The 13,844-nt window shown below is 42.3% G+C and overlaps 2 protein-coding genes across 7 annotated transcripts in view; both read right to left on the bottom strand.

The window, feature by feature from the left end:
* Positions 1-6,649, bottom strand: part of map7d3 (MAP7 domain containing 3) — a 42,140-nt gene extending 35,491 nt beyond the window's left edge. For all 6 annotated transcript variants that reach the window (XM_080773880.1, XM_080773881.1, XM_080773884.1 and 3 more), the window contains exon 1: positions 6,522-6,649. In XM_080773880.1, coding sequence (XP_080630006.1) covers positions 6,522-6,567 — 46 coding nt within the window. In that variant the 5' untranslated portion in view covers positions 6,568-6,649. The remainder of the gene's footprint in view (positions 1-6,521) is intronic.
* Positions 6,650-8,528: 1,879 nt separating this feature from the next.
* On the bottom strand, positions 8,529-12,517 carry LOC308322256 (tumor necrosis factor receptor superfamily member 19-like; the record flags this gene model as incomplete). The annotated part of the gene is made up of 9 exons (XM_080773452.1): positions 8,529-9,248; positions 9,781-9,820; positions 10,012-10,156; positions 10,255-10,423; positions 10,815-10,925; positions 11,030-11,080; positions 11,214-11,332; positions 11,467-11,645; positions 12,422-12,517. The coding sequence occupies 9 exons, from the start codon at positions 12,515-12,517 to the stop codon at positions 8,992-8,994; spliced, it is 1,167 nt and encodes a 388-aa protein (XP_080629578.1). The 3' UTR covers positions 8,529-8,991.
* Positions 12,518-13,844: the final 1,327 nt, after the last annotated feature.

Genomic DNA, 13,844 nt, shown 5'->3' with positions numbered 1-13,844 from the left:
TTAAATGTTAAATATCGTATTATTTAACAGAGCAGGGACAGTCTTCTCAGCACAGGATAGTAAAATGATGGGATGGAGCTGAGCTGACAAGTCCCCCTCCCCAGGCCCCCAGCCCACACCTCAAAAAACAAAAACAAGACTATTATCTATGTATTCTGCAGAGAGACATGAGAGTGCTCATCGGTCAGAGAGGATTACAGTGGGTCAAAATCTGTAGCTAATCCCCCAGAGGAAGTGTAGTAGTAGGTCACTTTACTTTTGCTCTCACGCTCCACTCAGTTGAATCCATTCCAACCCCACTGATAGGAAGAGCAGTACTTACTGGGTCAGCTGGCGGTTTGATAACACAGCAGAGAGGATGACTTTTGTTTTGGGTGATGTGAACCCCAAGCCCAAATGCCCTCTTAACAAATCACTACTAGACGTCGTCACTGATCAAAACTGCTGATGATTTCTCCTTGGTATCATTAGATTAGTGTTATGAGCATTATATATATTTATATATATATAAATCTAACTCATGTTGATTTGGTGATGTAATGGTGATGTAATACAAATGGTGCCAAACCCGTCTATAGGAAAATGGAAATCCATGCTTCCTCGAGGGAAAAGAGACAATTGAATATATGGTGACTGTCACTTATCTGTATAGGTCTGGTAGGGAGAACAGTGTTTTATTGGGGTCAGGACTGAACTGATATAATGGATCATAAGCATGTTTAAACAAACCCATAACCCATACCATAATAAAGAGACGCCAATCTCTCTGTCACATCGCAACAGTTACTAAGCGACACAAAGATTAGCTGATGATAAGGGTTTATCAATCAAGAGCAACTCAGCAGCATGCATGCAGGGTAAGGGAGATGGATTTGTAAGGGTAACAAGAATTAATTATGCATCTTTGCATTTTAACTATATACACCTACCGTATATAGAGTTAAGTAATATTAATACTATCAGCCAATACATTCTCTTGGCAGTGAGTTTTTGGGGTATTTTGATTTTATTCTAGAATTAAGTCTGTGGAAAGATAAAGGCTTTTCCAATGCAAGTGCAAGACTTGCAAACAAATACCGTAGTATACTAAACTAATGAACTGGAGTTGTATTGGACAAGTGAATAATCTTGGGGACGAAAAGGAACTGAGACGCGCCGACTACACAGGAAAGCAAATTGGTGAGTAAAGTGCAGAGTAGGGGAAAAAAAGGGGGAAAAAGCACTGCGTCTCAGCTGCAGGCCCACAACACCGTATGTATACTTAGTTTAGTGTGCCGGTGTCTTTCACCCAAAAACTATTCACAAGCTTTATGAGCCACCTGCATGAATGACAGGTAAGTGTGACTTAAAGGAGAATTCCATGCTAGAAGGCTTTCTCCCCACCAAAGAGGTCCAGGTGTTATTTTGTGCAAAAGCGCATTATTGGCTATTTCCCCTACCATGATAAGCCCTCAATGAATTTAATTGGGCATCGGGGTGTTGTTTTAATTTGCTTACTTCCGTTGCTCAAAAATAAATTTCTTCCTCTTCATAATGTAAATAGTATCCCAAGCGGCACACTTCACTACTTATTTCGATGGAAATAAGCAAATTAGCACAAAAACCCAACCACCATTGAGGGCTTATATTAGGGGAAATAGCCAATAATGCACTTTTGCACAAAAGAACACCTGGACCTCTTTGGTGGGGACGTAACAACTACAAATAAAGGTAAGAAAGCCTTCTAGCATGGAATTCTCCTTTAAAACACACTCACCTAGTCATCTCCAGTGATTACAAAGGCCAGTATAACAAGCCTGGAATTCAGCCTGTCCTGTCGCAAAAGACTAAATGTGAAATTGTGAATAATATAATAAATTATATGAGTACTCTCCACTCTCACATTATCATACACGATTCATGTGTTGATTTTGTCCCTTTACAAGCAACAGGGAGTGATTTGTTTTCCTCTTGAGGGCCAGGTGTCCTCGTGGAAGCTGATTCAGGGGACTGAACGCCTGGCGCTCTTAACAATCTCCCATCGCTATGGAGACATGCATTGATAGTTAAACACAGATTTTTTTCAATACTGGCCAAAGAAACAGACTGGAAGGTTATAAGTCTGTGATTTTAGACCAATGTTGGAAATAAGGATCAAAACAACCTGTCCATTCAGAGATTAAAATAGGGTGCATTCTGCATCCCAAAACGCAGTTTATAGTTAAGGGAGGCAATAAAACGACGACCTCTGCATCTACGGGATGCATTACTGTACTGTTTTCAATTCTATTTTGCTAGCTTTAGTTATAATAATCATTTCTTCTTCTGTTTTCTACATGAATATAACCACATTATAACCATATAAAATGGAATGTGAGTTAAATGCTGCAATTTGTAAAAATGGTAAAATATGACTCCTAACGTCGTTGAAGTGGGTCTCATAATATGTCCCTGGGACTTCATCAAAATGACCATCCCTGCATCCCGGGACTCATTACAAAACCTATTTACATCACTGTCCATTGATTTGTCATCAGCATAATCAAGCTTTCATTAGTATATAAAATGGCATCAAATGGGAGAAAAGCTTAGAAACACACATGCCTGTTGTTTTTCCATGTACATCGATTTATAAACAGGACTCCACCCTCCAGGCTGTTTAGTTACTATGGAGGCAGTCGCACCAGGGGGTCCTGATGACCCCACTTTAGAGGCTGGACAGGAAACAGGCTAGCCAGTATTAGCTCACACAACAGGTCTACAAAAAAGAAAACTAACGTGACCACCAGTGATGAGCTGTTCATTTCAGAGAACAGCAGCAGCAGTCAAGCATAAATGTGAAATAGGCAAAAATATATGCTTGTTAGGCTTTAGCAATTTAAAATTAAGTTACACACAAACCGCCTCATATACACAAGACAAGACACAACTGTCATGCATCTCTGAGGCAAGACGGGTATGAAGCTAGATAGTTTTTCATATTGAGTCTACATTCAGTCATCGTTCCCTACTCATAGTTGGGAGCTCGGTCAGGTAGCCTACCCCACATCAGCGAGAATCTGTAGGCATGGACAGTGTGGAGAATATAGTAGACGAGTCAGTTCGGTTTGTCAGTGGTAGACTGTTGCCCCCTCCTCCTGTCTGGGAGACCAGCTGCAGCAATCTGTGCCTGGAAGCATGACAAAGACGGCAGGCCTCAAGTAGACAGGGTCTCACTCTCTACAACACACAGTCACACACTGCTGAAGAATCAATTGCACTGATACTTGCGCACACAGCAAATCTTCCATGGGATTACTTCGGACAGGTTCGCGCAAAGGTAAGCCTGGGCTATTTCCGGAACTAGCTGCAGATAATGACAGACATGTCCCCATCCCTAAAGTTACTCCCACAGGAGTTGTCTGAGTGGGACTCAGTCAGTACGGTCCTCAACCAGGTGTCATTGAGCATGGGGGGGAAGTGGAACACATATCAGAAGGATATGGTAGTAGATTACCCATTAAGATCAGTAGTTCTCATACAAAAATTGCAGATGTACAAGCTTGCAGCACAGCATGAAGTGATGCGCTTTTTACTTATATCTGCTATTTTTGAATAGCCAACGCAAAAATGACGCAGCTTTCCTGGTTTTAATCTAAAAAATACAAATGGGTACAATGCAGTACATTATATTGCTTCTGGGGTGAACTGACTTGCAATTCAATCCACACAAAAAACGAATAGATACAGTATTCAAAATAAATCATCATTGCACACTTTGGACGTGCGTGTGTGTCTTGCGGGGGGGGGGGGGGGGGGGGGGGGGCAGCGAAAACTATGGCAACGTGCCGCTCACCTCAGTAAGCAAGGTTAAGTTCAGGGTTAAATGAAAGCAGGGGTGGGTGGGGCATCTCAGTCCTGCACGAGTCGAGAGAATATACCAAGAAATCGAGGCTGGTCCGTTTCCTCCTTTGGTTAACTCCGACCAGCTCAGAAATATTTGTCATGCTTTCGATTCTGCAGCAGTGGAGGCTGAGCCAGGAACGGGGTCTAGCCTTGCAGTTGTGACTCCCAGGAGTCTGATGATCTCCCTTCATAATAACAGGGTGCATTTACTCTTCGCTCGCATTTTTGTGGAGATGACCATGCATAGGAACTGTTTAAAGTTGGACTAGGTTAGATTCCAGGCATAATGAGGCATTATTCTATTATTCCTTTCGGTCTGTCTGCACTCTGCAGGCTGAGAGATTGAGTGGTTTGGAGTTGAACTGTTCAAAACTGCCAATACCACCCACTCCTCGATAACTACACAGGAAGCCAGGATCACATTCACATAGCTTCTTTTAAACTGGCTGGATATTTTCACAAAGCCAAGAATAGTGTGTGGAATGCCGTTTCCCCGAGTCAAATAGTGAATGGGAAAGTAGTAGGGGGAAAACAGGATGAAGAATATGCCTACTTTTACTTGATGGCCCAGTTTTAACCAAGAACAAAAAAACATTACACCAAGAATATAGAAGAAGCCTCCCTTGCACACAAAAACATTAACAAATATTCACCCTGTCCCTTAGCCCCTCTCGGAACCCTCCATAAAGCTTTTATGAAATTTGGACTTAGCTTTAGGTAGGGTTCCTGGACATTACTAAATTTTTGAATGCGATTGTTGGAACGCGGACATAAACAAACTCCGCATTAAGTCGTCCTGCGCACTCTGACGATTTTTTTTCTTGTGATGGCTTCTGAATGTGCGAACTATAAGTACCTATACATACCTCTGAGAATATCTCCTGTGTCGCGGAAGCCTTTAAGTATTTTTAATCAATGTTTGATTAAAAATGTCGCTTTGATTCTTCTTGTTTATTGTACCGCCTCCCGATGTGCGGTTGGCTTTGCCGGCTACATCCCTGCCTCTGATCTGCTCCGTCATAGCTATAGCGCCACTAGCTAGCCAGATAGGCGGTACAATGAGGTGTCAATAAACAAGGTAGGAAGAAGCGACATTTTTAATCAAACATAGATTAAAAATACTTAACGGCTTCCGCGACACAGGAGATATTCTCAGAGGTATGTATAGGTACTTATAGTTCGCACATTCAGAAGCCATCACAGGAAAAAACGTCGTAAAACTGCGCAGATTCATTTCTCCGAACGTGTTTACATGTATTTATGTGTGCATACCAGGTGGCAGCCGGCGGTGGACCAGGACCCCATGGTATAAAGTCTTAAAAATTTCAGAAACTTTACTACCATTGGGTTCTGCTTGTGGGGCTACCTGTCCCTAAACTGCAGCTTGAGTCAAAACAAACTGGGCATTCTGATATTCTCTGAGACACACAGACACAGTAAACATCTGTGCCATTGGCTTCCACTAAGGAAGAGGCCATAGATGAGGAACACATAACAAAAAGCTTTATTTTTTGATAACATCATTGTGAAGGTACTATACGATAGTCAACATTGCATCCGTCTTGCAGCTTAAATCATATCTTTCACTGTCTGGACCTGCATAGTGCAGCTTTATCTAAAAATCAGGTCAGACATTGTTATATGGCTATGGCTAGCTGCCCTGTCTGGATGGGACTGGGATATGCCATATGTCAACAAATATGTTTCATTGTTGTGGGTTAATGACTATGGGATTGGGAATAGCAAGAAGACGAGCTAGAAGAGAGCCTTGAGTAGAATACTATGACATATCAGGCCTATAGTTAAATAATTAATCGGACTAGCTGCTATTCTAGTAGTCTGTACATACACAGATGACGACTGCAAAACGTACTCTTGCCATCAACTATTTGTGAAGAAGCAGTTTAACTTCGAGAATTTTGTCAGATATGCTAATCAATCCCTACAGTATCCTCAAAAACAAGACACGCATAATTATGCTACTATAGGCAATACTTCCATCTGATCTGGTTCCAACTTAAAATGTTGTTGCATATAATAACTGTAGCTTAATTAGACTCTGGCGCCAGACTAATGTCTGATGGTATGTCAAACGAAACGATTGTCTTGGGACACCACACGAAACGTTGGCCCTGTGTAGTTAGTTATAGGCATAGGCAATGATTTGAACAGATTAAAGTTAACCAGCCAAAAAGCTAAAACAATGAACAGAGTCGACGTGCGTCTATACGTTGAAAGGCATTAGGGTGAATTGGTCAAATGGCTGTGTAGTGTGTGTGTGTACTATGGTTAACGTGAACTAGACTGTTTAGAATGAAACAATGTTACATAGTCTTATAATAATAGATTGATTACTGTTACTTTTTTAGATGACTGTCCACTAGCATGAATGTTATCTGTAGCCTAGTAGCTGTATGACTGTTACGTTGACGTTACTAACTAGATAGAACGAGGACTTCCACCCTCTCTGTCCATTGTTGTCAGCAGATAACCGGCCGGGGAACACCGGCCAGCTCAGCTAGCCACGGAAGCTAACCCGTTCGAACTCCTTCAAATAAAGCGGTACCGGCGTCTATTTCCCGGCTGCACAAAATGTCAAAGTAGTTTGGACTCCGTTGCTGGGTGACAACGGTTGCACAAATAAGTGAATCTCTTACCCATTTGGGCTCGTAAGCCTTTGAGAGACGATGAACCCTCCGCCATTTCTGTGAAGTTTGCGTTCTCTATTTTTTTTTCTTTTTTTCCCCTAAAGCAGAGGCGCGCAACACTTGGCTCGCCGGGTAGAACGACGGCGCGATTATGAATCCCACCGACGTTCTAGGTTAGACCAGAAGAGTTACGATATTGAGGGGGCAGAAACCGAGTTCATGCAGCCTGAAATGGGGACAGGCTGGAGTTGGAAATACATTGCTTTCAACGAGAGCGGCGCAAATAAGAGCTACTTTAGGCACGTGTGCAACATGACAACTGTTTTAAAGTATTGCACAGTGACAACTACAGTCTCTTTCATGTTTATGTTGTAGTTTTACTACAAAACAATCTAAAATGAAGGGATTTAAGATCATTAAAGCTGGGCTGTTGCCTGAGTCCAATACGTTTCTGCCTACTTCCGGTCGAGGACTTGTCCCTATTTGTTGTCCCCATTCTCAATAGAAGTCTATGTAGGAGAGCCGCCATTGGACTTGGACTGGCCCCATGAAGTGAACAGAGTTTGTCTTACTCTATGGCTCTGGGTTAGACCCGCCTATTAACATGTGTCTGATTGGCCCCCGGGAAAGCATAGTTTTTACTGAGGTTAGGGTTAAGGTTAGGTTTAGACTTTAGATATAGTTTTACTGAGGTTAGGTTTAGTGTTAGGGACGGGTTAGGTTTAGGCATAGTTGGAAAACCAAGAACTGTCAATCACAGCGACTACTGGCCAATCACAGCGGGTCAGGGCTTTCCGAGAACTACGGTGGGATCCATAACATCCCATAGCGCATATGGGTGGATGTCCTGTGATTGGCTACTTGGTTGTCAGACAACCGGCTGACAGTCGATAGCATTACATTACTCTGTGACGTGACACCGTTTTAATCTTTGAAGGGATCAATGAGGTCAAGACTTCTTTTTGGCTAATTTTGTGAAATAAACAAACCTCTCCATTCATTCATTAATTCACAACATGCTATTAAAAATAAAATCATCAATTCATTATTTTCCAAATCATCAGTTTTTTGTATTGTATTTATTGCCCTGCTGGCTGCTGCTTGCGCAGCCTGCCCCTAGCATTTGGCCCTTGGCCTACCTACGCCCTCAAATAATTTTAATCTCAAATAAAAGGCTTGCCCCTCGAAACTGATGAAGTTCCAGGCGGGGTTATAACTTATAACACGTTTAATTCAACTATAATTATATCTACGATTACTTGTCTTTATGACACATCCGTCCTCCCGGGCCATGAGATCTAAAGCAAATGTACCCCGATACACGGGAACGTGAGCCAATAGTGACACCTACCGTCCACATAAGCTTCGTACAAGTGCACCCTCCCCTAGTGCCTATTAGTCATAAATAAATAATAGGCTATATTAATTTCATACAACTGCAAAGAATAGTAAAACACACCAAGAACACATGATCTTTTCAGTTAAATTGAAATGATACAAACTGCTTATCTGAGCAGAAACCACATCAAAATAATGTCCCATTCGATAATACATTGATTCAGAACATTTCCACAGAAAGGTGCAGAATAGCATAGGCTATAACGGCAACCTTCTGTTTCAGTGATATGAACAACATAACAGCAACATTCAGTGATATGAACAGTATTTGTAGGCCTAAGGGGGTCGATTCCTCTACCTTCCTGTTGCATAATCTATCTATCTCAATGCAGTGTGGACTGACTCACTGTGGAGGAAGAATCAAAGGAAAGAATTAGAGAGCTCACCTTATTTAAGTTGCTTCTTGAAGTGTCAGAGGAACGATAGAAAAACTGAATTAGTCGGTGAACACCTTCCAAAAAGGAAACAACATACTTTCCCAGGGCTCTGTCTATGTGTTCTCTTTCTTTCCGTGAACACTACATCCTCTGTGTGAGCCTCTCTCACATGCCTTAGCCAGAGGGACTCTCATCTATTTTACATGGTAAACAGGAAGAAACACCACACGTAGGGTACAGTTGCACTGCTCTGAATAATACAAAGCAGTATGTTATTTAACACTCACATTACACATAATGGCAGGCTTGGTGTATGTGAAGATACTGTACACACACAATAGGTCAATGTTTCATTATCTGACATTTCCATTATTCTAAATACAATTGTGCTTTTAACAATTTTGCAGTTGAAAAATGAGTAGACAAAATGCTCACTATTTAGAAGTAAACATTAACAAACTATAGCCTAAAGACATGATGAAGTGTCAAAGGTTGAAGTTAAAGATATTGTGTGTTAATTTGTTCCAACATATTAAATCAGTTCATTTCGGTAGCATTAACTTCTGTATAAAAATAAGTATTAGATGAAGTGGGCAATCCGGCTACCCATAATGTACAGTCAGAGTCAGTGGCATCGCCCGTAAGCCGACCACAGAGGCTATGGTTCAAGTCACGGCAACACATCCCAGTGGTGTTCCAACATTTCACTTAACCACAGCTTGATGTATCCTCGCAACGGCTTCAGGGCTGGGCAACAGCGCAGCAGCTTGGGCCAGTTGGGGCAGAAGCATATAAGTGGAAGTCCGCAGATACTGGAAGAGGTCCTGGAAACCATGGAGATGAACAAGGACCTGGGGAGAGACGCCCAAGGAACGTCCCAGTCTCCTCAGCGTGCTGGTGGAGCCAAGCAGTAAAGACAGATCCTGGACGGTGTCATAGTCCAACATATCGATTCCTTGACCTGGGGTCCACAAGACAAAATAGAAGAGTCAGGTGGATAAGTTATCACTTGTGTATTTGCCAAGACAGTATAATAGACAGTACGTTGTGTCAAGAACCTGCATCCCTATTTTGGGAATGTCATACAGTACTGTAGGCAAAATTAGTATTGTCTTTTAAAGAACTGGAACAGTGCCCGTTCACAGGTGTGAACAATTGGCTAATAAAGGGCGAGGTCGAGCATCATTGTGGTGGTGTGAACATGTGTACTCGACCCAGTTATTATGTTTACCTTTATTTGTGTATACACACATAGGAATTTGTGTTCAATTATTTTTTCACAAAAAACACCATGCAGGGAAAATAAACTTCTTATCATGTTTTGATAAACACAGTACAGACAGACAGAGACGTGGTGCATTTAAATATAAGATCTACAAGCTCACAACCCGTCACGATGTGAAGAGCTGTGAGCTTGCAAATTGGCGTGACACCGTCATACGGCATAGGGCATAATTGGTTAACTTCCACTATGGCTTGAAGGAAAAACATACCTTGAGCCACCTCCCATATTTTGAGTAGTTTTTGTTCCATCTGATTGTTGACATTGGAAAGAAAACCAGTTAGGAAGGAAAACCAAGTTATTCTACTTACATTCTGTAGGCTACCCTGATACAATTTGGTACAATATTGTACCACTCTACGAGATACATGTTTGAACTGTCAACATTAATGCTTTGTCACATTATGTCTATTCTTATGATGAATATGACTGGAAGAAGTACCTCCCCCATAGAGTAGGGGCTTCCTTCTCGTCCTTCCCTGAGACTGTCCTCAGCATTCTGACCAGAGGGCTTGATGTTGGTGGTGAAGTTGATGACAATAGAGGCAGGCTGTACCTCATTCTCGTGGCTGAATGAACTCGGGCCTCTGGGTAGAGAGGTATAATATAGTATTACATTGTCATGTGTGTGGTATGAAGATGATATGGTAAAATATGTATGCTGAGCTGTTCCACAAGGCACTACCTTTCAAGGCACCTGGGGGGATCTTCAGCTGGAGTGAACGTTAGTGAAGGGGTCTGAGGCCATTTCACTGCTGTCTCAGAGTGACTGTGGAGGGTTGAGTGCTGCAGACAGTCTGGCTCTGCCCTGGAGAACAGCCCTTCAGGTTCACGCCAGTACTCAGGCACCTGTTCTGAATGCACAGTTAAAACCACTTAATTAAACCCTATGGTTGCCCAGAGTCCCAGAGGGGCCTATACCAGACCCCGTCCTTTTTCCCTCTACACCAAATGTCTTTGCAGAAAATAGCCGATCTACAAGTTCACAACGCATTGAGCTGCGATGCGTTGTGGTCATGCAAAATGTTCACCAAATGTTCAGCCCAAAATAGGGATTCTATGGTTCAAGTGGTTAAAGTTGGACCACAATGGAAACAAAGCCTTTGGCTTTTTGTCTTCCATTTAACGTGTTCTTAACCGTGCACTGCCTGTACATAAAAAAAAAATCTATCAAATACATTTACTTAAGCCAACTTGAGAGACACAAACAACTTTAGGGAGCTAAAAGTTCAAAATTGAACTTACTGAATTTCTCAAAGGCGAGTAGGAAAGCCCAGAGCAACAGAATTAGGAGGAAGGTGGAGCATGCTGTGGCAGATCCAACGAGAACCATTGAAACAGAAATCGTCTTTGTCCCTTGATCAAACACAAACAAATAAAAACTTGAATACCAATGTGCACAAAAGGTATACAGGGTACAAACATGTTAACTTTGAAATTCTTTGTGGTTAGTTACTCACTCTCCTTTGTAAGGTGTTTCATATCTCTCCTGGACATGGTGACTGCAATCTCTGGGAGAGAACACAAATAACACATTTGAAATTATTGGACACATTCTCAATCAATAGAAACCCTTACTTACAGAGTATATAACAATGTATTGTGGTTCTGCAGCAGGCTTTGGTTTGATCTTGGGATTCTCACCAGTTTTAGAAGCTTGAATCTTTAAAGACAAACACTCTTTTCGAACTGTGGCCATGCCGTGGTGGCAAGGCACGCAAGTCAGCTCCACCTCTCCTGTCATGCTCCTGAGCTCATAATACCTGCAGGAAAATAAATTCAGAGATATATGAGTTCACATATGGCATGTATGCATATATGCTTGCTTGCATGTAAACACAGAATGTACCGGATCAATTATTGGCACTGTGTGTGTCCCACTGGGCCCCCTGCTCACCCTGAGAGGCAGGGTCCACACAGGGCATTGCTAACGGCTGAGCATGCTGCTCTCTGCTGGCGGTTCAATAGTCTGCACCGGGTACAGCGCCAGCAAGGATTCAGACCAGTCTCCGGACTGAACTGTCCCTCAGGACATGCAATGCACAGCCCTTCTCCACCATCCCCGAAACCACAGTCCTAGGACAAGGAGAATAATGGACAGTCATGGCCATGGAGGGACCCACACAGATTGATGGACAGAAAAAGAAAGAGATAAATACAAAAAACAACGACAACTAGAACTGCACTCTGTCGAGTGCATACGTGCTTGTTGCACACAAGTTGGCCTACTAGTGCGCAAGCAGAGTGCGCAAGTACTGTCATCCGCTACAAACTGTCAAATCTCAGCTTCTCTGTGAAAGAACGTTTGAAATATTGAATTATTAGGTTTAGCTTTCGATGGTGACGTATATGTCGATCAGTGTCGGGTGGATTAAAGGTGAAAGGTGGAAAGGAAATTCCTCTATGTATGTTTATGTAATTTGTAAGTTGATTAGCGGTATACTGTGGTTACTTTGCCCCGTTTGATGCGTATGTATCGTAGCAGCATATGACGTCAGGGTATAACTGGTATAACTAGCTCTCAATGATGACATAATAAAGATGTGGATTAAAGGACACACTGCCAGGGTGTAATTGGTTTTCGATGGTGACGTAATGACGATAGTTTTAGTGTCAGGAGGATTAAAGGTAATGCCCCTATGTATGTATGTACATGTATGTAATCTGACACCACTGCCATATCAAGCACAAGTAGTCATTACGTCATATGCTGGCACGGCGCATACGCATACGGCATACGCATCAAATGGCGACATGGATGAAAACTATTACTTGCATGCTCTGCTTGCGCAAGTAATGAATCTAATACTGCACTGATGACAAATTGACAATAGCTATGTGTCATGTGTTACCTGAGACAGCTGTTCTCCTGGCCCGCATATAGGACACTCCACACAGGTGTCATTGGTGTGTAAGAATTCAGTTTGATCACAGCCGGGTTCAGACATTGCCAGCACACACCAAGCCTGCAGACATACACTCATATAAACACTGATGCACAGGGTGTCAGGACAGTCAGGCAAACTGGTGTTATGTGAGGTAAAGACATCTCAAACCCAGGGTGATAGTGGACACCTACCATGAGCAACACAACGTGGAGACAAATCTCCACAGAAAAACTGTCCATGGTCCTGCATTATGGGAAAGCAATTAAAAAAAATCACTGGACAGATATTGTTACCCAGACCAAAGAAACCTCAGCCTGCATGAGCCAAATATGTGATCATGTACAAAAGTGATGAACTATTACTTATTTCTAGCATCTAGAATTAAAGTTAAGTACAATAAATAAAAATAAAAATCCAGTTTAGTCAGGCTCCTGTGTTCTTACCTTACCTGCTGAGTTTCATAGTATCCATACAATGCATTGAGAATGTAAGCCTGTTGTATGTAACACAGAATGAGGACTATAGCTATTGACTACCTCTGGCAGAATGGTTTGCCTGCCTCTGCAGGCTCCTCCCATTCAGTGGGAAACATCCACGGGAAACCCCCTTGTCCTTCACCAGCTGACGTTCCTCCCCTGTGACGCAGGAGAGGTTCCCCGCCAACACCATCAGCCAACAACACAAGGCCTACACTTGCTCCCAACCAGGACACCCCGCGTCACACCCGACCTTCTCACATTCCATCCCTGGGGAACCCTCCTGTGTTGGCGTTTTTTTTAAGTTAAGTTATTAAAATATATGAATGAATCCCTTGTGAAACCCTTTTCACAAAGAGACTTGTGTTTGTCAGTTTGAGGTGTGTGTGTGTGTGTGTGTGTGTGTGTGTGTGTGTGTGTGTGTGTGTGTGTGTGTGCAACTGTGCATGTGTACCTTTACCAAAATAAGTCTCCAGTCAGTTGCTGGCAAAAAACATCACACAGAGGCTCGAATTGAGTGAAACGTGATATTATAAGGGGGTTAACTGTCCAGCTGAACTAGTAAAGGGCCTTGCCTCAAGACAGCACTGTGGCACTGTACTGTGTGACCACCAAGTGGTAGTAGAGATCTACAACAATCTCAATGTCCAAAGGAAATGTTTTGAATTGAGGATGGACATTGTCCATCGGCATCCTCAATTCAAAACACCTTTAACTAATCGGATAGGACATTCTGGGTCCTCAAAAAGAAGCCCCTAATAATCACCAGTTATTTACATTACTAGGAAAGTAAGACATGCCGGAATCCATAAGAAATGGATAGTGATAATCCAGTATCTACGATATTAGATGGTAACTTATTATCTAGTAAGTACATGGATAATTACCAGAAACTAAATGGCTAAATTACA

Source organism: Protomyctophum bolini, assembly GCF_963924005.1.
Source record: "Protomyctophum bolini genome assembly, chromosome: 10".
Classification (NCBI taxonomy): domain Eukaryota; kingdom Metazoa; phylum Chordata; class Actinopteri; order Myctophiformes; family Myctophidae; genus Protomyctophum; species Protomyctophum bolini.
The sequence above is the reverse complement of the archived record's forward strand: the minus strand, read 5'-3'. Positions and strand labels throughout refer to the sequence as shown.